Source organism: Neolamprologus brichardi, chromosome 22 (genome assembly GCF_056152115.1).
Source record: "Neolamprologus brichardi isolate AB-2024 chromosome 22, ASM5615211v1, whole genome shotgun sequence".
In the NCBI taxonomy this organism is placed as follows: domain Eukaryota; kingdom Metazoa; phylum Chordata; class Actinopteri; order Cichliformes; family Cichlidae; genus Neolamprologus; species Neolamprologus brichardi.
Window position 1 is genome coordinate 26,611,146 of NC_142124.1, and position 25,068 is coordinate 26,636,213.

Consider the following 25,068-nt stretch of genomic DNA (forward strand, 5'->3'; position numbering starts at 1 on the left):
GCCACAAACATGCACAGGTTGTAATTTCATGCTTTCCTCCACTTTCCTCCGCTGTACCCACTTCTCTCATTTGCTGTTGTAGACACATGGAAGCAGTCACTTCCACCCATTAGCACACTCTTATAGAAGATGACATTGTAGCCTATTTTGTTCCACCCCTTTCACCAGCTGATAGAAACCCACAAATGTAACAGAAGCGCTCACAAAAAAAAAAAAAAAGTAGTATGGCAAAAGAAGGGACGGCAGAAGTGTTTTGATAACACAAAACAGTCAGTATTTAGCAGTGAGATATATAAAGAAAGACCATGAGCACCAAGCACGTGGCTATTTGAAAGATATTTGAAGTAAAAATGAAATGTGGGAAATTCTGTTTGTATTTGTAACGACAAACAGAGCTATTCAACATCTACTTTGTAAAGTTACGTGTATCGTAGCAGGTAGTATCCCCAGTATAAAAGCATACAACTAAAATCGTGTTTTATTTACTAGGATTATATTATGTATTATATTATAACGCATATTGATGAATTCCTATTTAAAATAAAAGACAGCACAGATAATTAGTGTAACTTATTTTCTAACTAAACATATCTCCAGGAGACATTAGCTTTTTATTAATTTGCGTCATTTAATTACCCTCTGTACGACTGGCACTTTATGCTAACAAACACCGCTTCTCGAATACGTCGACGGTTTTATGTATGCGCTCAGTTCAAAGCGTATTAGACCTTCAATAACGGCTCTCCTTGTGTATAAACAACAGGGAACAAGCAGTCCGAATCCAGTTGCTGTATATTCCGCTCCGGGTTTTTATTTTCTCGCGACATGTCGGTAAGATGGCTGTATCTCGCGGAGCCTCGTGCTGGTTTGGTTGATTTCTAGCTCGCGCTCTCGTTCTGTAACAGAAGGCCCCCCTCCAACACACACACACTCACTTGTGTCGGTTAAATTCACTTCCCTGGCTCTGTATTTATACATTTTTTCTTTCACAAACTTTCCCCTCTCTGTTTTAACTTTAAACGGAGTCGCGGTGGATTACCGGATACCGGTCCGGGCGGAGGGAAAAGGGGGGAATGAACCGGGACAACGGGTACGTTGTTATAAATATACTTGTATTTATATTCAATGGTTATTCCAAGTTTGATTGTGTGTGAGTCGCCGTGCTGAGAGAGAGGCAGAGAAAGAGTGGGGGAGAGAGAGAGAGGGATATCATGGCCGCTCAGGTCGCTAGCGTCGCCACTCTCAACACTAGCCCGCCATCCGAACTAAAAAAGCCGGATCGGGACACACAGGAGGAGTCGGTACCGGGAGAGAAACAGCATGAAAATAAGGAACCGGGACCTGACGGCGGATCTCCTGGGCAGAAGGAGCTGCAGGACGGGACCGATGCTGGAAATGCTGGGGGAGGAGGGGATCCTGACATGAAGAACGGCAACGGGAATTTACCCAGGGTAAATAATAATAGCAGTAATCAGAATGATACAGGCGGGCCCGAAGGGAATAACCATCCCGGGATGGGACACCACCACCCGGGCCCCTTTCCTCCACCTCCTTACGGTTACAACCAGCACTACACCCGGGCCCCTTTTCATCAACATGGCGGACAACAAAGCCCTGGCATGGCAGCTGCATCGGGGCCGGGCATGATGGACTCTTACCCCCCTAATTCACACGAACACGGCTACCCCAACCATTACAACAACTACAGCCCGTTCCAGAACAGGACTTCTTACCAGGGCCCGGGATACGGGGCCATGAATTCCCCGCGTAACAACCAGCCTCCGGCTGGGGGGCAGCCAGGCAAGCAACAGCCAGCAGGAGGAACCACAGCTATGGCTGCCTCTTATAATAATCAGAGATATAACATGGGAAACCAACAACCTACGTCTACGCCAACTTTAAATCAGCTTTTGACATCCCCCAGCCCTACCAGGAGCTACCCGAATTATCCCCAAGGAGACTATAACAATCAGGAGGGGGCCAACAAGGGACCAGGGGATATGGGCAGCAGTCAGTATGGTGGGGTCCATCCGGCTTGGCAACAAAGGACCCACCATCCGCCTCCCATGAGCCCGGGAAACACTGGACAACCTCCAAACAGAAATCAGGTAAACTTCACTCACTGCACTGACACACTTTGGCTGACTTAAAGTCTCTCAGTCGCTGAGAAAAAGCACTGTAGAGTTGAATATTGCATTGGACCAGCCATTGTCTATGTAGCAAGAGCTCTAAAATGGCTGCCTCTCTCTCTCTCCCAATACCACCCCTGCAATAGTGTTTAGACAGAGAAAGAAGCCGCATATTCCGTCAGAAACAACTTTCCGAGACGTGGGTATCGGTGTGTGTCCCTGCTTGGTACAGGGCAAGAGTTAGACTAAGTAGAGCAAGAGTTAGCGGGGAGAAAGTGTGTGCGTGTGTGCAGGGAGATGAGGTGATATTTGTTCGCGGTATTGCTCTAGCCTCGCTGTCAGTGCTGTAACCGCTGTCATTTCTGCGAGAATCCGCAGCGAGTCCGGTTCTTTTCTGTGCCGAGCTCCCTCCGGTGCTATCAAAAGTTGTGTCAGTGGCTGTCGAGGCGATAAACAAGACGCAAATGACAGCGATAGCCGTTAAATAATATTTGCATAATCATTAAGAAAAAGAGCGCTGTGTCTGTTAAAAAGCCGCTGCAGGCCGGAGTAGAGATGTGTCTCAGAGTCGGGTGAATGGCAACAATTCCATCCCGATAAAGTGTTTACTCGGATCAAAGTGTGATTGTGACCGCGATTGATTCGTCTCGACTTGAGGGTTTTCATTCATTGCGGGATCGGTTCGACTCGGTTCGCTGTCTTTTTTTCTCTGCCTCTTTCCTCCATGTGCAGCCTGTAAACACGGCCCCGGCGCTCGGAGTTGGCAAAGTGCAGATTGCCTTTGCTTTGGGATTTGAATTATGGAGGTAAAATCCTGCTGTCAGAGCCAGGAGACAGTTGGTCTTAGGTTGACATGCGAGCCGAGATCTGATTGGCTCCCCCATCCCTCTGCTCTCGGCCATTTATAATTGCATCTAATGGAAGGCTGCAGAAAAACAGCCCCCTCTGCCCAGTGTTCCTCCACTGCGTAAAGAAAACATAGTCCCTGCCTCTCTTTTTTGATTGTTTTTTGCTGTATTTATTATCATTTTGAGCGATTTTGAATGCAGCTATATGGTCGTGTAATTAAAAAGAATTGTAAAAACATATTTATTATTCTAGTGGTATCAACAGAAATCTAAAACACAAAGACTACTTATTTATCTGTAAATGCTAACCTATGATTTGGTTGCATTTTATTTGTGGAAGCATTTTGAGAATACAGTTTGCTCAGTTCCTCCCACTGCAGTAATTTGCATGATGATGTAGTGATGTGGAGTCACCGTTGTTTTTATTTGTGTGATTAACCTGGCACGTGCTCAGTCACTGCTTTGCTGTTATTGACCTGGCATGTAAAGTTTGGGGGGGTTTTTTCTTCATTTTTTCCCATTTTTGCTTGTGGGGGGAGGGGGGTACACAGCGTGCACTGCTCCTTCAAGTCAACTGACTCCAGAACAGCAGAGAGAGTAGGTGTGGTCATATAGCCCCTCTCCTACAACTGTGTTCTGTGCTGTTTCCAGATCAGGAGTTGAGGAGACTGGTGTGGCCCTGAAAGTCTTGTGGCCACGTGATGGAGCCTGCCTGGCTGCAGTTGTGTTTACAAGCAAGCAAGGTGTCAGCCAAGTGTCACAGCTTTTTTTTTTTCTTCTTCTTCTTCCCGGCAGGTAGCCTAATTTACTTCCACAGGCAGAGTATGTCAACAGTGCTTACCTACATCTTTCTCTTAAGAGATAACCGTCCCTTGTGTAGTGTTTTATGCTACAGTTATGTGTCATAGGCAATGTAGGTAGGTAGAGTTGGATGCATTTGAGAATATTTTGTGGGTTTTGGCTTAATTAATTAAACATATATAGGCCACAGAAGGATGCTTTATCTGTGTACATACAGGATTGCGGGAGGCATTAAATCAAACTCTTTATTTGACATTTGCTTAAAAACAATATTTTTATATCTCTTCTGTATTCTCATTTACTTTCAGTGTCCGTTTTCTCAAAACATTTTGCACGTGGCTTTTGTAAATGAAATGTGATAGATGGGCTGTTTGTTTTTATTTCCCACCAAAAGATGTTTCATCAGACTTTTCATCCAGAGAGGTGAACCCACCACTTGTTGCTTTAAACTTTTAAGGCGACAGCTTTTCACACATTTTGATTGCCACTTTCGCTGCATCCACAAGTTAAATTGCCTGCACTTAGAGCCGGATGGTGCACAGTTGTAGAGTGGCTGCAGAAGTGCTCGGTTCAGTGTGTTTTAGAACAAACACCCAGATATTCCGCAGCAATTGGACACTGGTCGTGTTTGCTTATCGCCGTCGCTTTATACAAAAAAAAACCCCACATATTCCAGGACGGATGAGGGGTGTCGCGCTGAGTGCGCCCATCTTTCTCCGGAGGGCCCCTCGCTGCTGTTTCCAGGAAAGTTAGGATGCTCCTTTTTACTTTCAGTTTGTCACCTCCAACATGTGGAATAGTGTCTGTGCCCAGGGACGGCATTAAATTTAGGCAAACTGGGAATTGCTGCTGTCAGGGTGGATGAGTTCAATTTGAGCAGGGTCCAGCCTTTATTGCTGTAGAGTTGCCATATTTACATCACTTGCATAAATATTGGATGTCGGCAGTCAGATACATGCAGATTACGTTCCTGACATTGCATATATATTAAATAGCACACATCTGAATCCTATCTCGTTTTATTTCTTTTCAGTTGAATATATTTTAGAAAACCTTGCACATTTTTCTAAGTGTCAGTGTGTCTAAATGGCATTTCTTTCATTTCTAAACTGAGCATTCATCAGGTTTGCGTAGTACTCAAGGTGTCAGATTGAGAGTTATGAACTTCAAATAACCCTTTTTTATATTTTTTATCATATCTGATTGTGTCAAAGAAATGCCCTGCCACCTTTCTTGGAATTTGTTGCTATGTTTGTGGTCGGTGATAGATTGTTAGCACAACATCTTTAACTGATTCAAATGATATTTGTCGGGGAGCTTTAATTAATTATTAAATACGCTGTAGAAGGTGCTCAGCTGTAAATATTTTAATTGCCAAGTACCTTGTTATTGCAGTGTTTCCCACACATAGACTATACTTGGGCAAGCTGCCCAAATGTAGGGTGCACTAGTGTATCTTTTTATTACTTTATCCATTCTTTTTAATGGTAGTGACCAGAGTCACCCTTGGGTAGGGTGGTTAGGTGCCTGCTGTGCTGGTCCTCGATGTCGGTCCGCTGTTTGCAGTGTCACATCCTGTAGTTTGACAGAACTCCACAGTCTTAAACCACACCAGCTGTAGTTCTTGTTTTGCTCTATAGAACCACCATAAGCTAGAGGGCAACTCTAACCAGACCCTGGAGTTTGTGGAGAACTGGTTCATGTTCCACCATGCTTAGCCCACTAAGCCAGCATCAGTAGACCTTGCTTTGCAATCTGCAGTTGAGGGAAACACTGCCTGATATGCTCAGCTGCCTCTCCAGTAAGTCTCAGTGGTCCTTGTTCTGCTCTGGAGGCGTGTTGAATGCTGGATGGTCACTTTAGTGTGAACCTTTGATGCCTGTGCCTCTACTGCACTAAATTGACAGCTAAATAGCAGTGACCATAGCAAACTGTCCAGCCAGGAAATGGTACTGGTCAGTGCTTATTGGTTAGCAGTAGGTGAACTTTCAAAATGAGATACTGTGATGTGCCTCTACAGCTATATCGGATTTGTGCCGTTCACACGGCACAAATCCGATATTTTCAAATCCGATCTGGGTCACTTTCATATGTGGTACTGAATCGATACATATCTGACGTTTTAGAAAGCGACTGCTGTTCATGTCGCATTAAATTCCATCTTTTACGTCACTGACACAAGACACACGCCAATTATCAGCGCCGGAGAAGACATCGTGAACGCTTCCTGGCCATCCAGTGAAACTGTTGGGAAGACAGCGTTGGAGAAACGTGAACATTTTATTTGTACTGTATAATCTGCAGACTCTGACAGAAATCTGCAACTATCCTTTGAAGCACCGCTCCTCTCAAAACAGCAATAGGGATAATTATTAGGCCATATGTAAATAACAAAATAACTTTATAACTTAAAGCAAAATTTGGAAACGTAAAGTCCGAAACAAGTCTTTATATTAAGGGCCATCAGTCAAACAATACTGTTTGGTCTGGGTCTAAACAGAGCTCGTTGTCTGTGACTTCTTCTTTTGCACATGCGGGCCGCTTTGAGGGTTCACACTAGAGAGCGTTTGCTGTCACATTTTATTTGTAGTGTGAACAAGCAGACAAAAAATATCAGATTTGATCAAAAAATTGGAATTGAGCATTAAGACCTGCAGTGTGAAAATGGGTTTAAAAAATACTTCACATGGATTGCTAAGTGTTCTTTGGTAGCAGTCACCCCCAGTGAAAGCAGTGAATTATCATTAAAATATGCAAACAGAAGTCATGATGAGCTAAAATTTGTTAATAGAATGATTTAGCTTGAGAATGCATTAGCTTTGTTTGTGTTTATGTCCTTTTAGCCTTGTATTTTCTCAATTTCTTCCACAGGAAGACTGATGTCTAATCCAATACTTTTCCTTCATTGGATTTAAATCCGTGGATGCTTTTCCAATGGGCTAATGAGCCTTCAGAGCAATTCCTTGCAAAAGAGTCCAAGGTTTTGCTGGAAAGCTGGAGGATAATTGAACATTTTTTGGTTGTTAAGCAAATGTAAAGGTAGCAATGACTGTATTTTAGCAGAAGGCAAAAGGGCTTTGACAAACTATCATTAGTGCAACTGAACTGAGCAGATTCACAGTCACTTTAACTCTGACATCAAGACAAACTCTTGTAGTGGTCCAGGTGCAGAGAACACATTACCTTAATGGATATGATCTAAGACATAGTGTGTGGAGGACAGGACCTTTCACTAAGGGCAAATAAACACGTGTGGGACCCAGACTGTTTTCAAATCATAGCAAAGATATGTCACATGAGGCCACTGCTACATGCTTGTTATGTTTAGTCAGGGAGATTGTATGTTTGATGTCTGACTGCAGAGTTTGATGTGGCAGTCAGTAGACCAAAGTTCAGGTCAGTTTTTCACAGGCTACCCTCTGCTGAAGTGCTGCCGACTACATTTCAGCAGAGTTTATTAAAGGCTTCAGCTCTTCTGTCATTAGCAGTGGCACGATCAGCCTTTTAATTGGTGGCTCTGGTAATAATTCTGCAGCTGTTGTTGTTGTTGTTGTTGTTGTGTTTTTCAACAAGCCACTCACCTGCCTTGGGCCACCTGCTCAAGATGAGTTAATGCGTTAATTGAATGGTCGATAAGGGCTCATATTATGGGTTTCCATAACACCTTGCACACAAACAAATACTCTGAAGTGGATTGTAGTGGGTTTGTTTTTTTGTTTTGTTTGTTTGTTTGTCTGAAATGGTGTAACGCCAGGTGTGTCCCCCGCCTCCCACCACCACCATCACCAGAGATGTTCAAAAAGTTTCCCTTTTGCACGAGTAAGGCCACAATTACACATTTATTAGTTTATTTAATTAACCAATAACGACAAAGCACAATAAACAAAGTTGTAGATTAACTTGGATTTATTGTTATTATTATTTTTGTATGTACTGTTTGAGAGCGTGGGGATTTTTAATGACATTGTTTGCTGCTGAGAAAATTCTAATTTGCATTTGGTTTGAGTTATTTTTTTAGTTTATTTTTTCCACTTAAAAATTGAATTAGAAAATAAGTGAAGATAAGAGAATATTTCCATATTGTCAGTGACTAGTTTCATTTCAGTCTTTGCCAGCTTTTTTGGGTCCAGCCTCTTGAATCTGTGGAAAATTATCTCTCCTAAAATTAAGCGTGCATAGTTGCCTCAGTTTAGTCATTGACAGGAGTACCACTACTGAGATACAGACTGTTTATACACATCACTGTATACAGTGATGTGCATGCACACTATCTACCGTTATTCAGTCGCTTGAGAGCCTAATGCTGGTCTTTGACAGCTGGGCCAGCAGTTTCTGTTTTGTTCCTGTTCACTAAACACAACTCCCAGTTCTAAGAAAACACACAGCACAACTTCCCACTACTGTTTGGACCCCTGTTTAATAGGGCTTGGTGCCGTGGAGAAGAGGAACACTGGGCATTCGAAAAGGAAGTTCACTCTCGGCTCTTTAGTCTGCTCTGCTGAGTAATGATTCTCCACAGGCCTCATGGACAGCATGCTGCCTCCTGGCAACTGTATTTGTGTGTATGTGTGTGTGAGAGAGAGACTGAATAGTGTGTGTGTGTGTGTGTGTGTGTGTGTGAGGGAGAAACGGTGTCAGTGATACCCGGGGGAGGGGGTGGTGGTGGTGTTTTGTGAATGATCTTCGTCTGCCCCTGACAGCTGTGTGTATTTCTGTGTAAAGTGCAGCAGTTACGTGGTTGTTGTGTGTTTGTGTGTCTGCCACTGCCTCAGGATCCTCTGACCTGCTCTTACTCCACGTGTCACCAGCCATCCGTCTTTCTTTACTAACATCGCTCTTTTTTTTTTTTCCTCTCAGCCACAGCACACAGCTGTGTGGTCCAGCTCAGTGTATTTTTGTTGTTCTTTTTTTGTTTGTTTTTTTTCCTCAGCTCCTTGCTGTTCCACCGGCATCTCCCAAACTTTATTGATTTCAAGTTGTCTCTAAAACAGTTTGTGTTGGGAGTCTTTGGTTTAATGACTCAAAAGGTTAATACAGACACTGTCATGGTGGAAATGACTCGATCTGAATAATTGTATCCTCTTTGTTGCAATTGAAAATACATTGGGAAAAACAAGCTCCTCGTGGACAAATGTCAGGCTTGGGCTATTGCATCAGGGCAAGCTGGAATGTAAAGGTAATTCATTTCTTTTGACATTTACCTTCTAAAAATGCTTCGGATTAGCATAGTAATATCCTTCTCTGGGCCTGTGTGGGACTACAGACTTCATTTACATGACGTATGGTGTGTGTGTTTTTATGGAATAAAGTGGTTAACCTTTAAATGGGTGCAGTTGTTGATACTCTGTGGTAGAGAACGATGCTTCCTCCCAGCTTTCATGCATCTCTCACCTTTGATCTCCGCAAAGGGGGGGGAAAGCCAATGGCTCATCTATAAAGCAGGGGGAAAAGGAATATAAGGGCACAAGATGCTGCTGATCTTTCTACCTTCATTTCCTTTGTGGAACTCGGCCGTGATGTGAGCTGGAGGTGTAATTGTGCCCGGTGGTCATTACCTCGCTTTCTGTTTTGCCTAATGTGATATTCACGGGGGTTTTTTGTTTGTTTTTTTCGTTGTTGTCAATAAAAGCAAAGCTGTGGAAATGACAATTCCACAAAGCCCCATGTTTGAGGGGAAAAAATTCTGTTAGTAATTGATAGAAAATAAATGTGTAACAATGAGGTAATAAAAAGCTACAACATCAGAAGCAAATGAGAAAACAAGATTTTCTGCCTTCAACAAACAGATTAGTTGATAGAAAGTAGTATTAACTGTTCTAATTAATGATCATTTATCTTTTTTTCAACGAATACAGTTGGTTGAACTTTTCAGATGTTAGTACAGTCATTTTCTTTTTTTTATTGTGTGACCTGCAATTTCTAATTTTGTGTGAGTCTGACTTTCAGTCTTGCTACAAAGCATATTTTGTTATATAGAAAATTCAGTTTATAGTAAAATTAAAACAACAACAACAGTAATTTGTTAACTTTTATAGATTAGTGAACCTTGATCGCTCTGACAAAGATCAATATACTGTAAAGTAGTGTTGGAAAAGAACTCGTTAGCAAACCTCCAGAATTCTAGGTAGCACTGGGTGTTTCTTTCTCACTTTGTCTTTGTGCACTTCAAAAATGGATACTAAGCTTAATCTATCTTTGACCACAATAAGATCTGAAATAACTCCCAACGAAGGAAAGGATCTGAGTCTTTGGTGAAAACAAGCAAACAAACAGAGGGCATATTGCTCATTCTCAAATCAATAACTGATCATAAGGAGTATATGTTGCAGACTGTGTAACTGCTTTGTAATTGTAATGTCTAGGTATGTTTTCAGAGAGTCACTGCTGGATACTTTCACATGCACACAATACTGCTAGATAAAGTTTTTTTTTTTAAGCAACCGGTTCCACATTTCTGTTTTTTCATATTCTTAGTCTTTCATGTTAACAACTACAATTTTTGGGTTTTGGACTATGACAAAGCGGCTATGTTTGACAGTTTTTGTAGATGAAAAGATGAAGTGTCTGATAGAGGAAATAACTGATTAGTTGGCAGCCTTGAAGTGAATCCCCTCTGGACTGTCGGTGAGATAAAACTTAAATGTCACTTTTGTGTCTGGAAATGTAAGAGGCAAGCTTTACTGCTCTTTGACACTAGAGATTATAAAGTAATCTACTTAACAGTTTAATTGACAGTGCACATAATCAGTAGCAACAACCTTAGCAGTAACTGACATCAGAACAGTTCTTACTGCTGGAGTCTGACTTAGTCTCTGTTTAAAGTTCAAAATGATGCTATTAAAAGTAAGGTACTTGTTGTTGCTTGACATAAAATAAATATCATACACTTTTACAATAAAAACAGGCCACGTTCCAGTTCAGTATCACAGTTGGTTCCTGTACCAGGTATCAGCAGCCTGTTTGGTTGATGGTTTGTTGGGCACATGGATGAGCAACCAGTGCTCAGTAGGTGCAAAGTTGCACAGGGACAAGCAGAAGAAGCAGTTTACTAGCGGTGTTGTTTCTGCCTTGTGTAGCGGGTGATTTCTGATGTGCCAGGTTGGTGCCAGGCTGCTGCTAAGATTGTGCTGCTTTGGTGATACCTGTGGTGGCATGGCTGTAGAAAGAACAGTAACGGGCGTTGAAATATTTCTCTCTCTACCTGGATATTTGCATGAGCGTGTATGTGAGAGGCGATTCTACCCACAGGAGAGTGCAAATTAACAACCCCAACGGTCTCACCGCTCCAGTTTACTCTCTCTCATTTGTTTTGAAGCGTGTTGAGAACAGTTTTTTTCTTTGTTTTTTTTACAGCTGTCTAGCTTTATTTATGTATGTGTTTAGATTATTTTAAGACTAGAAAGCCCTGCTGCAAAGTACAAAACCCCTTTTATTTCATTAAAATGACCCATCTGTGATTCAGATTATGACCAGGCATGTTTTCCTTATGTTGACAGAGTGTCTGACGTCAGCATCAGAGTTGTGACTCTAACCATGAGGCAGCCAGTGACCCAGCCAGGTCCTTAAGTGGCTTCGCCTCATTCAGCAGCCAGGGTATTTTTGGCATACTAGTGAGTGACACACTTATCGTAATGGGTCGTCCAGGGTTCCAATGGTCAGCCTGAATAAGCATCCTTCTCGGCAGCGCCTGCTGAGCCTCGGCAACGTGATGTAACCGATCGCTGTCTTGCCTCCAATGCTGACAGAGCATTGGAGGAGTTGCTGTGCCGCTAACCCATCGAGTGGCTTATCTCCGAGCAGGAGAGAAGAGCAGAGACCACTAATTCTTCCATGAGCGTTCCCGTTAAAGTGTTGGTGTGACCAGAGTGCCAGTGCCACTCTTGAACTGTACTCAACAAGCCACACAGGTGTGCTTTACAGGATGAGTGTCCACTGTAACTACATTTTAACAATATTCTAAGGGCTACTGTGTAATTGTTAATGTGTCATTAAGTTTCAAATTGTTTCACAGGTTATAATTGAAGAAATGTTTTGGCTATGTTTCACAGTCAATGTGGGCTTAGTGTAGTTTAAATTAGTTCAGTATTCTGCTTTTTGGAAACCTGATTTGAAAGTAAAAATACATTTTCAAAATGCCTTTTGTTCTGTTTAACAGTGTGTTGATAAGTTCTTCAACAAAGGTGCAATATACATGTACTACTTTCTATTACGCCACTGTTGCATGTTGAACATGTGGTTTGCTGCCTGCTGTTTCTCACCACATGCTGCACTCTTTCCACTGGCTTGCTCTCAGCCCTGCTGATCTCCCATCCAAACTCTCCTCACCTTGTCTCACTCCTGGGACACAGCCGCTGTCACCTGGAAATATATGTTTGGCCTGACAGTTTGACAGCTGGGAGTCACAGCCAGTGTTCACTCTCTTGTACCACCAAACCTTAACATTGCACTGACAGGTCAGGGAGTTTTCCTACGCTTTTTTTGTACTGGGTGGCAACAGAAAGATTTTCTGATCTACCTAATTGGAGAGCCACACACACTGAGTCAATCAGTACAGTGTGGGAACCAGTTAGCACCTCACAGCTATGTTGTTAATCATCAGTAAAGAGTCGCTCACATGTGCCAGTCGCCACAGTCATGTTGGTACTGATGAGTTGAGTTTCTTATTTTTAAAGTTATGGTCATGTAACATTTTGGTCAACTGTGCAGAATCATGATTCTGTATAGTTCCAACTACCTTTGGTAGCAATGGTTAGTGAAGTCCTACTATGGAAAGCTCAGCTTATTCACTGTCATGGTTTTAGTTCTTTGAAAGCAGTCGCAGCAGAATGGCAGACACACATTAGCCATTGACTTTTAACGGACACGTCGTTAGCATGTTTTGTTTAGTCTTGAACTTAATGAATTGATGCTTTTTTGGTAACAGGATAAGTGCAGTCACAGGAAACCCAGTGCCAAGTTTGGGCTTTAATGTAACACCCCAGCTGTATTCATTTAACAGAAACATGATTAAGCTCCTGTATTTAACACATATTAGCTTTATTTCATGGTGTATTAACATATATGTTTTAGCATAAAAATGTCTAATAATTGTTATAGCAACAGATCATATTTCTGCAATCTAACCACAAACCACTTTGAGACAGGGGAACTGGAAGTAATTATTCAAAGCTTTACAACATTAATAAAACTGCTGACAACCTTGCTGTAGTTTTCACCTGCCTTCTCTACACATACTGTCAGAAAGCCAGGTGTTTCCGATTCCGCTATCTTTAATAGCACATGACTAGGGTTTGAGTGGTGCCTACTGGTTCTTTAACTTTATGAACTCATTAGTTTGACAGTCACACCATATTCACAGGTGTTCTTCATAATTTTGCTTGAAAATATGTCAAATTATACCTGTTTTTAAATCATATCTCTTGAGCTTTTCTTTCCATCTCGAGTGTGGATGTTTAAATCGGATATGAACAAACTTCCCTTCAAAATGCGTGGATGGACACAAACCACTTGTACTGTTGTTATTATGTCTGGAATTTCTCCTTATTTCTCAAACTGTGACAGAAGATGGCTGCCCCTCCCTGAACCTGGTTCTGCCAGTTGTCTCTTCCTGTTAAACAGGAGTTCTTCCTCCCCACCATTGCCATGCTTGCTCATAGGGGACATCTATCCATACCTTGCTTCATCTTGATCTCGGGAGAAGTAGTTTGAAAAAATAAATTTGAGGTTGAGTTGTTACCAGATCTCCCATTTTTTTTGTTGGAAGATTGAGTTGTCTGAGCTCATGATCTGGTGGGATGATGAGCAATTTAGTTGTTATTATCTGAGTATTTGTTCCCCAAATGCAATTGAAAGTTCAAAAGCTACAAAGTAGAGCTCCAGTTAAGTTGTTTTTGTCAAACTACATTGCCATTAACTGAGCCAGCAGCATGTGCAGACACTGCTGTCTGTGCTGCCGCCACGGTTTATTTCTCCCTGTGTGATTGTTAAATGTCAGAGTAAAGTGGAAGCTAAAGAAAGAACCGACTAGTCTTTAAGGTTTTACAAATGTTCTGCTATCAAACCTTATTTTAACAGACCCAGGAATACCTGTAATATATGCGACATCTACCTATGGCTGCTTGTCAATGGAAATAAAAGTGCCCAGAAATGCAAAGGGTCCCTTTTAAGCAGCAGTGCTTTCCTTTATGCCTTTTAACCCAACCCTAATTCATGCAAGAGCAGCGCCTTGTTTTTTTCCTCTAGCTCCTACTTTTCTGTTGTCGCCTCTGTTGTTCTTCTAAGCTTTAAATAGCCCTGGAAAAGCTTCACTTCTTCCTTCATCTCGCAGAGATGTGAAAGCAGATTTTGTCATCCGAGTGCACGAGTTCCCTTCTTCCTCTCCTCCCAGAACAGCTTTTGAGTTCTTTGGAACAGCTGGGTGAACATCTGGGTGTGTAGGGTGCTGTTGCCTCTGCTCAGTACGGATGATAGCACCAGCAGGCGCCGGCTGCCGCCCCCTCTACCCAGCCCAATCCTCGTGCTTGCTTTTATTCAGAGTCATGCAACGGTCAGCACCAAGTAGAGGTTGATGCATTTGGAAAGCTAAGACTTAATTGTTTAATTGAGAATGTGCCCCCCTTCCTTAGCTTGCTTACTGTAGCTTACAGGTATAGATTTTTCCACAACTATTTGGACACATTGGTAGGCTTTGCTTAAGCTTTCCTTAAGCTCTTCTGAACAAGCACTCTCAATTGTTTACTACGCTAGAGGTGGGACTTTGCTGTGTTTGGCGCTCGGTTCAGTTATTATAATGATCGCACAGTTTTTAACACCCCTGGGAAAATTTTAAAACTTGTCTTTTAATTCGATTTAAATAATGTTATGAATTATTAAGGTAATAAGAATTTTTAATAAGGTTTCCCAAAATGTAATTAGCCCTTAGATACTGATATCCAAATGGGACTAACATTACAGCCTGGGGCAGGTCTTGGTCATCATTTATTTAAATGAATCTGTATGATTGGTCATTGCTGTAGTGCAACATTTTTTTGGCATAAAGCTTCTGTTGCGTTTTTATATTACTTGAAAAAATGTCTGTACTGTGCTGATGTGAGACCTGAGTTCTGGTTTCAGGATGTTGCGTTTCCTGATATGTCACTTTGAAGAATATGAATGTTTTTTGTTGTTTTGGTTTTATAAGGACTTTCTTTATACCAATCACTATAGCCTTAGTTTAATAAATGCTAAATGATGTCAAAACATGGACAACATCAAGATCAGTTCATATTACGGTCTAATGTAATTAGGACACATATAAAGAGTAGGAATGGAAATGGGTTAAAATTACAGCTAGCTAAATTATATTCCAAATAATTTTTAGGTGGAACTTTTTTTTAAATCCAGCTGTCCAAGTTTGGTGCTATTTTGTCACTGTCTTGTATCATTTAAAAAAAATAAATCTGTTTTAAGTCTAATCTTAAAAGTGCACAGTGTCCTAAATCTAAACTGGGAGCTGGTTCCACAGAGGAGGGGCCTGAAAGCTGAAGGCTCTGCCTCCCATTCTACTTTTAAGGAACCACAAATAAGCCAACAGTCTGAGAGTGAAGTGCTCTATTGGGATGATTTACAATGACTTTAAATTTGCTTCTGAATGTAACAGGGAGCCAGTGAATGCAGTCAAGGACAGCTACAAGCAGCTTAGCCAGCGACAGGATTGCTTACGTGTAACAGTAACTCTGGGAGCGATGAAGGCTAGAAATTCTAAAACAAGTCATCAAATTTATTTGGATGTGAGTTAATGAAATATACGGTTTAGGTATATTTTATGATGATTTTGGTTTTTTCCCTTGCATAAAAGATAGGATGACTACCACCAAAATCAAAAATATGTTCCAGATGGGGGAATAGTTAATTTAAGCATTATTTCCACATTGAAGACACCCATAAACATATGAGTAGGTGAATTGAGAATAAAATAATCCCTACAAGTGTAAATGGATAAAAATTTAATAATACCGTATTTTTTGGACCGTAAGGCGCACCGGATTATAAGGCACATTAAACGAAACAAAACAGTCAGATAAGTCAAACTTTACTCAACTCATTCCTCTTGCTTCCTCCACTTCTATACCATTGATTCATTAATGTTGAATTCTCTGGTAGCGGCTCTATAAACACTGGAACAACAGTATATGACGTTCCAGTGTTTTTCTAATTTTTGCTATTTAACTTTGCACTGTCCACTTTCTGCTGTAACAAAACAAATTTCTCACGTGTGGGACTAATAAAGGTCATCTTATCTTACATTAATGACTAATCTCATATTGTGGCTAGATTACCTCAGTTGTTCTCCCCTACTGAAGTTTGGTCCGTTTACAGCAATTTTCCATGCGATTGCATTTGTCAAAAAAAAAACATCGGGAACTTTTATCAAGTGGAAAAAAGTTAGTGTTACGCTTTGTTATGCTAACATAGCTGTGTCGCTAGCGATCACTAGCACAGCATTATATACCATCTAGTCCAACTTCAGTAACCCTACAAACCTCACTATTGTGTAGTTTTCTGTCTTCATTCATGTTGGAAGTGATAGCAGAGCTGTACGTTTTATTTTTTTCCAGAAATCTCTGTCAGAACATGATATATCATGTTTAGATAACTAGCGAAACAAGCGAGCTAACTTCCTACTAACTTTATGCTAACTTTCTGGTAACTTCTAACTCCATTTTCCAAATTCTGTTTTCATGGATGCCTGGATGTTAAACTTAATTGTTACACCTGGTAAAGCAGCAACACTGATTATTTTATTAAAGATGAAAGAATTTACACAGTGTTCGTTTGACTTTGGGACCTGACGCGGACGAAGTTTTGGACCCAGATTACTATGAGTTGCGAGGCTCCTGACTACGGTAGCCATAATGCTCAGACAATCCATCAAGCGGTGCGGCTACGTAGCTTAGCAAAGTCCTACTAAAACATTTTTTGACAGATTTTTGAGCGCCGTGTACCACATAAAATCGAGGTCAGTAAACGCAGCCAGAATTCATAGATAAGGCACACCATAAGGTGCACTGCCGATTGTTGAGGATTTTAAGTGCGCCTTATTGTGCGGAAAATACGGTAGATGTAACGGCAACTTTTGCTGCTATACCATTTAAATAAATAAAGACAAAAGGTTTAATATTCAGCCTAGATTCTTGGTCCTCTGTCTGCTGTATGTGAGTTTAAAGGGAAGTGTTACCAGCATGACTCCTCACACAGCTGTAAAAATGTCACTAGAGAAAGTGGATGAGGAACACCGTCGCTTACTGTGGAGGAAAGTGCTTAACCCTTCACTTGTACAGCGACAGTGTTCGGAGCTTAAACAGTGAAGTCGGGTCACACTGGGCAGCTCCCACTGTGAACGTGAGTGCCGGCATTAACGTCGGGTCAGTTTTCGCTGCGCAGGTTCACCTGACGGACCCTTAGAAACAAATCTTAGCCTCTGACTTGACATTGGTGATAAAGAGCAGGATATCTTCTCTCTTTATGGACTTGTATGACGTAGCCACCGTCTGAGAGGGGCCGTAGCCAGCATGTGTTGTTGCTGTAGTGTGTTTGCATGTCCAAGGGCTTTAACACTGAACAGTAGTGTGTGTGTGTGCCGAGTCAAGGCCATGTGGCTGTGTGGCGGATTAAATTAGCAGCAGTCCCCCCCCCCTCGGTCCATCTGCTCTGCTTGGCCCCATAGACTCCAGCTTTGCACTCAAGCTTTGCCCCACCCACTTCACCCTCCCCAGTGCCTGACAAATCCCTTTCCCCAACCCCATGTCACACACGCGCTTTTGACTAGTTGCTATATCCACCAGCAGCCCCTGTTATCATGACACAATATACTCCATGCAACCTCTTCTGCCAAGAGTGCTCTGGCTTCCCTCTATGCAGATTAGCCATGTGCTAATTGTAGTTATTTTTTTATTTTTTTTATGGAACAGAGGGAAAAAAAGGAGGGGAAGCGTTTCCTTCAGAATTGATTAGATGACTGAGCAGAAAAAGGAAAGAGTACCGTGTTGTGGCTTGAGACGTAATCCAGCACGCATAGTTAAGGCTTCTGTGTGAGGAAGGTTTGTTGTAAACCTTTAAGTCACGTCGAGTCAAGAACGATGTGCCAGGAGTTTAGTGAGATTCTGCCTGCAAACAAACACCTCAGAGACTTGAACTGATTCTGATGAGGGGGTTTGTAATACATTTTGATGAGTGCATTTATACTGATATCCTTGGTTTTAGTGTAAATTTTATTGATTTAAATCTGTTATATATTATTCATGAGGAAATATAGTTCTAATCATTTTTGCAATGCCAAATTATTTCCATAGAATACTGGTTACTGGCATATTTTCATCTTTCGCATGATAAGATGCCAGTGACCTTTCTAAAGGTGTAAAAAAACAAAAGAAAAATCAACCTGACAGGAAAAAGTGGTTGCTGCAACACTTTGTCACATACCTTTTGATCTGTGTTTGTCAGGGAATTCCCCTACATAACAGAACTTCTTTTTTTTCCCCCCCCAAGTCACATTACTTTTATATGCTATACTAAAAATTTAATACCCACTGAAAATGAATGTTAACTTATTTTACACTCTGATTTATGACTAAATGCTGAGGACAATGACGGGCACACCACCTCGCCGGTTATATAACAAGCAGTCTATTTCATGAGAATAGAATATCATAGAATATTTTATTTGTAATTGCAATGAGTTATTTTCAGATACCATGTTTTTTCTTTGTTGTCTGATTTGCTCTTTTATGTTATTTATGTGTGGCTAAGGTAAACCACTGGCATTCACAGGGTCATGGTAATGATCTATTATGATCCTTTTCTAAACCTTATTTTTATATTTGGACTCTATCATAATAGCTTTGCATGATTCACAGATCAAAATAATTCTTAATTTATCTTGTGCTGAGCCTTGCTACTGCTCCTCTGTCTGAAATGAGCCTCTATTTAACTTCTTATTTGCTTCTCCTCATAATCTTGCTACAGAAGATGTGTGACATGACCATATAAGGGATATGCTCTCTGATTCTCAGTGGCACCACAGAGATCCTACAGGAGAAAATATATATGTATGTATATGTGTTGTGTATGTAAATGACACTAAATGGGGAAAGCAGATTATAAAAGAGAGTTATAATGTGACCAAGCTAATTTAGTGCTATTGTTACCCAGGAGTATATATTTCTATAAATATATATATTAACATCTCATAGGGTTAGCGATCAAGCAAGAGAGTGCTACCTGTTAATTTGGGGGGTTTTGTAAGTCGAACAATAAATATAACAGTTTCTCTGAGGTCTATTTTTTTCTCCCAAATGCTGTGTTTCAATGTTCAGTGTAATTTGTTTGGTTGTGTCATGCTAACATGCTAAAAGCCCTTTCAAGGTAACACCAAAAAGCAAATGTTAAAAATGGTGAGAGCTCTGCATAGTCTGTTGAATTTAATATCGGATGCATCTTTGTTGTATATGAAAGTAAACTGGAACTTAATGTCATTTTTTTTTTTCAGTCAAAACATAACATTTGAATTCTCTGCTGTACACTGTGGGGATTTTAACGGACAAAGTCAATTGGTTAGTCAAGAAAGGGGAAATAGTTCAAAGTGTTAAATGCTGTTCTAAAATAGACTCAAATGTTTATCATTCACAGAGTGGCCTTTGTTGAAAAACTGGAATTGAGAATCTAGCTTTTAATACTGTATGCTGTAAGAAAGTAGTCTTAAAAATTCCATGAGATGGACCATATTTTGCCAGTAAGTGGCAGGTGGCAGGTTTCTCTGCGAGACCTTTATTGTGGCCATTTGTCTTTCAAAGCACTTGGATTCAAAGCACTTGCACTCAGCTCAGTAGTGTTGCGTGCCTTATCGTCTTTCCGCTGTGTCCATCTTGACCTCACCACTAAAACCACTGACATTCTCCTGTGATACATCAGAAACGATTCTCTTTCTGTCCTTCGCCTTGAAAATTCAACCACCAACCATGCCCATACTGTTAAAGATATGGCTGTTTCACCTTGAAATCCAGTGTCCTTTTAAATAGATCAGAAACTAGCAAATGATATGTATATATCCCCTCTATTGGAATTTTTTCCCTCAACCTTGTACTGCTAATCTTTGCTAACATAATTCTACTTTTATTCTTTTTTTTTCTTTTTTTGGTTTTGATAAAATTCTCAACTTGAGGAGCAGCAGCAGTGCTAATTCTGTAAGCAAGAGAACGATGAACAGACTCTTGTATAGCATTCACAAGCCTCTGTCTACAAGATGCAGTAAACTCTTTAGTTGGGTTAAAGCAGACATTCACACACCTACAAAGCCCTCTACAAAAGCTCTCTGGGAATTTGAAGGATGTGTAATGGTATGTCCGATGTGAACAACTTAAGCAATGCAAGGAAAATACTGGTAAACAGATCAATGAAGTGCCGAGCAGTAGGCCGGCCACAGCTATCTCCCAGCCTGCAGAGTACAGATGTGTTAACATGATCGAATGAGGCAGAGAGGTAAAACAAACACCCTGCGTTCCTCATCTTTATGCTGAGCTGTAAACCATATGCATTTAAACCCATCGAGCTAAAACATGAATGTGATAAGATTATATTGAGCGCGGTTTTCGACACGTCCTACCCATATTGTGTGGTCATGATGGCGATTCATTGGATTTTTGGAGTTTGGCTTCAGCTACTTTAATTATCCAAACAGGTTATTGAATGCTAATTGACTGACTACATTGCAGATCAAATTTTTCACATTGCCAGTAGTTGTTGTGATTTAACGCATATGAAAGGCAAAGCCCGCAAAATAGGGCTCAAGGTAGTAGTTATTTTTTATGCTTTACTGATTTCTAAAAAGGTCAGTGACTTTGATCCAGTGACTTTGCAGTTAATTATTACAATAGTTGTGTTACGTAGAAACAAAGTTTAGAAATCTGTTAATGCTGTGCTGCTCATTGTGGCAAGTCATAATCACAAATTATTGCGGTTAGTAATGTCATCGACGATTAAAAACAGTTGCTCAATTCAAGCTTTTGAAACATCATGCATTTATTGAACTTTTTTTTATGACTGGATTTCCATGAACTCATGAAGCCTGTCAGGTAGAGACAGCTGCTTGTCCCCACAAGCTAGAGCCTACACCGTGGAAGGTCTGCGGCTGTATCAGAGAAAATAAATACATTTATACTGGCTGTATACTGGGAGAACTGGTCCACGTAAAGTGGAAAAACTGCAAAACAAGAGCATTATTGATTCAACAAATACGACAAATTAATTTTTCTTCTAAATGATGTTTTTATAATCTTTAGAAGCACAAATTCAATGGAGTGCAGTCTACCTGTTTCTTCTGCTTTTTCACCTCATTTTCCTACAGAAAAGATTTAGAATGTTTAATAGTTATGACTCAAAAATAAGAAAATGAAGCCTAATTTAAATACGTTAACACACTTGTGAACAGTGCACGCTCACCTTCACTATCTCCTGACCTGATCAAAGCACCCCTATCTGCATCTGTGGAGTGGGTGATAACTGAGACACGAGAGGGAGAAGAGTGGTTGTTTCGGGAGCCGTTACTATGCACGTTCCACTCCGGGCTGGAAACCCCGATTGTAGTCAAGTCGTACTTGCGAGCTCTCTCCCCACTGAGCTGGGCGCCGAGCTGTCATGGTTCTTAATGGAAAAGCCAGTTTGTTCGCTCGTTTAGAAATATTCTCACTGCTGGCAAAAGTATCGACCGAAATTGGTGAGGGGAAGAAAGGTTGATTGTTTTATGGCCCAGTCATCGCTGGGAGATTTTTGTCTAAATGAGAAATAGATTTTACCTTTAGTGTGCCGGCTTTTGTAGTTTGTTTGCATGCTAGTCATTTTTCATGTGGATTGGAGGACATTACCAGTGATTCAGGCCTCGGTGGCACACTTTACAGATGACTCAGGAGGCTCTGTCTAACTGCTTAAGCAGCTCATTAGAAAAGAGCTATAGGATATTTCTGTCCAGTGAAAGAAACCGCTCCAGTTTTTTTTCTCCTCTTGGCTCCTCATTGCCATAATTGGACAAAAGAAACTTTTGGAAATGTGTTAAAAAACAGCAACAATATGGTGTCTGCTTCACTGCTTTCTACCAGTCATCTTTAAGCTGTGTAGAGTGATGTTTGGACTCCTATCTTGGCATGACTGGGGAGGGGGGGCAGCAGGCATGATGTCCTTTCTTCGAGTCTGGGGTTAAAAGTGCATTAGAGGTCACAGTGGAGCCTGTTACCTCTACTCCTGGTGCGGTCGGTAATGACCCAAGGGAGCGAAAGATACCCCATCCCACCTCCCACTGTTCCCACCTACTCCTTCCCTGCACAGACATCCAACACAACACACAAACACACACTCTTGTGAACCTGGAGGAGCTCAGGAGAGTTTGGCCTGGGGGAGGCTAGAGGGAAAATCTGGAGTGGAATATGTTATCTTGGATAATGTCGGTTGACCACGCTGACAGCTTGTTGATCCACCCCTTCTCCACACACCCCCACCACCACCTCCAACAGCTACAGTCTTCCGCAACACACACACATATTTTCACACACTCGCAAACACACAAGCCTCCTACTGAGTCACCCCCTACCCCGACCTCCCCCTCTTTCATTGCAGCACTGTCATTCATAGAGTGCCAAAGCCTGCTGCTTTATTAAAGCCCAGGAAGAGCAAGCCCTGGCCCGGGTTCAAACAGCAGTGCAGCTGGGACCTGTTACATTTTCGGCAGACTGCCCTCTCCGTCTCACTGGCTATAAATAGCCCCAGTGGTTGTCTCCCTTAACCGAGGAAAAGAGGTTTTTGGGGGAGGAAAAACACACCCGTACGCACACGCGCGCGCAGGCACACACACACTCACACTTGCACACAGATTAATAACCGTGGGAAGCAATGAAACCTTTGTGTCTGCTGCCCGAGGTCAGCAGGCCAGGAGGTGTTGCTACTTCAAAGACCCCGTTGTGGTTTGTACTTTCAGACGCCGCTGCGGTGGGTTTGATGGGAACATGCACAGGCTGTCAGAAGTGTGATGTGTTGATGGCATCAGACCATGGCAAACGAGCAGAAAACTTGTTGTGAATTGCTATTTGTTTATTTTTCCACTTGATGACCAGTTAATAATGCTGCAGTGGAATCCCATTTTATTAATTTTTTAGAAATATTGGATATACTTTTTTTTTTCTCATGCCGGGGGAGTGTTGTGTCGGAAGGGATCCCACCATGTATTATGTACACACAAACACTGTCACAGACTTTATGGCATAGACATTTTATGACACTGGTTCCAGCTGTTGACAGATGAAGCTACCTCATTATAAACCACCACCAACCCAGAATATGCCATCTGACTCCGTAACTTTCCCTGTTTTTACCACGTGAATCTCTACGAGTCCAGGATGCCCTAGGTCATTCCCCACATCCACCACCCGACCCCTTATCCTTACACGGCTTCCAGCTGAGTGGTGGGCACAGCTCCAGCCACCGCAGACACTTCCACTTCCTTAAGCTTATTTTCATAGAAACCTTTACCAACGTCTCTGCCGTAACAGTATCCACCCACTGGCACAATGATCTCCTGGGCCGGGAAACGCTCCTGGCGGATGTAGTGGGCTTATTCATTCATTCATGGCCAATTTTTTTTTTCCCTTTCTATTTGGAAAGTAAATCCACTACAGTTTTTTTCCCTCCCTTCTGCTTTTTGTTCTATATTTGCTTGATTACACTGTGGCTGGTTTATGAGATGATGCTCATAGGACACACTGCAGTGGAGTCATGCTGAGTAATGCCTTCTCAAGACAACTCACTAAAAAAGGTTCTTAAATAACTCTAGCTAAATTTGACCTGGACTGCATTTTCTCATCCTTTTCTGTCACATCACTGGGCTCGGAACAAGATCCCTTTATTTCTGTCACTATAGAGCTTGTTAGGAGGTATGACTGAACCCTCTAATAGGGGCTCTAGACATGCCACTACCATCAGCACTAAAATCACAATAATTGTGTGGATCACACAGTTATTTCTAAAGTCAGCTTCACCATACAGTTTTAATGTCAGAATTGTCATTCCAGCAATCTATTTTGTGAGTTCATGGATGTATCACATATTCTCTTTGTATCTTCTCCAGCCTCCAGGCCCAATGGACCAGGTAGGGAAGATGCGCAGCCAACCATATGGAGGACCCAACCCCTTCTCGCAGCAGCAGCAAGGACCTCCCACAGGGCCTGGACCCCAGCAGGCAGGCTCTTACCCAGGGCAAGGCTATGGCCCTCCGGGCCCTCAGAGGTACCCTATTGGGATGCAGAGCCGACCACCCGGAACCATGAGTGGCATGCAATACGGACAACAGGTCAGTAATGATTAACTTGGCTCTCTATTTGTACAGTTTTAATTGAAACCTTACACAACCAATATTTGCTGTTAAGACATTTCTGTGCAGATTATTTTTGAAATATCTGGTGACTTAGGCTAAATTCTTTTCATCAATTATGCTAGTAAATTTATCAGATTGTCCACTAAGTAGGTGATGAGATGTTTTTCTACATTTTGGTTTACTGCACCAATTTAAAAGTCCTTAAAAAGAAATGTAAAATAATTTGAATAAGAAATATGACAAGAAAAATATTTGTGAGGTGATATGTAGCAGTCGAGTTTAAAAAAAGCAGCACTGTGCAGTCAGAATTTATTCCACAAATTTGTACCATCTAGTGAGAAGAAGACATGAACTAGGATAAGAAACTACAGCATGGTTTGAGAGAAGAGCCTGTAGTATCGATAGGGTAACACTCTTCTGCCATACTGCCAGAGTAATAGAGCACTGGAACAACTATGTCATTACTAGAAAGTCTAATCCAGGTCAAACAACTCTTCGTTAGCAGAAGATATTTAACAAATGTCATCCAGGTACAGTGACTTAAAGGAATTGAAAGCCATTAAGGCATGACCCTGTTCTGGCTGTCATAGGGAAGATGGCATGGTAGTGTGTGTGTGTGTGTGTGTGTGTGTGTGTGTGTGTGTGTGTGTGTGTGTGTGTGTGTGTGTGTGTGTGTGTGTGTGTGTGTGTGTGTGTGTGTGTGTGTGTGTGTGTGTGTGTGTGGATTACGTCGATGTCATATCTGAGCCCGCAGACAGTTATCTTAGCATAACAGTTGTAATTAAACAAAAAGCTAAAGATCTGAAGGACTTACAGTGTGACCCTGTGTCTGTTTTTTTAAACTAGATATATCTTGTAAACTAGAGAGGATAAAGTGCATTAACACATAGCCAAATAA

General features: G+C 41.5%; 1 protein-coding gene across 1 annotated transcript in view; it reads left to right on the forward strand.

Moving 5' to 3' along the window:
* Window positions 1-832: 832 nt before the first annotated feature.
* The window catches only part of arid1ab (AT-rich interaction domain 1Ab), a 54,811-nt gene continuing 30,575 nt past the window's right edge, over window positions 833-25,068 (forward strand). The window contains exons 1-2 of the mRNA XM_087835417.1: window positions 833-2,108; window positions 23,925-24,146. Coding sequence (XP_087691543.1) covers window positions 1,212-2,108; window positions 23,925-24,146 — 1,119 coding nt within the window. The 5' untranslated portion in view covers window positions 833-1,211. The remainder of the gene's footprint in view (window positions 2,109-23,924; window positions 24,147-25,068) is intronic.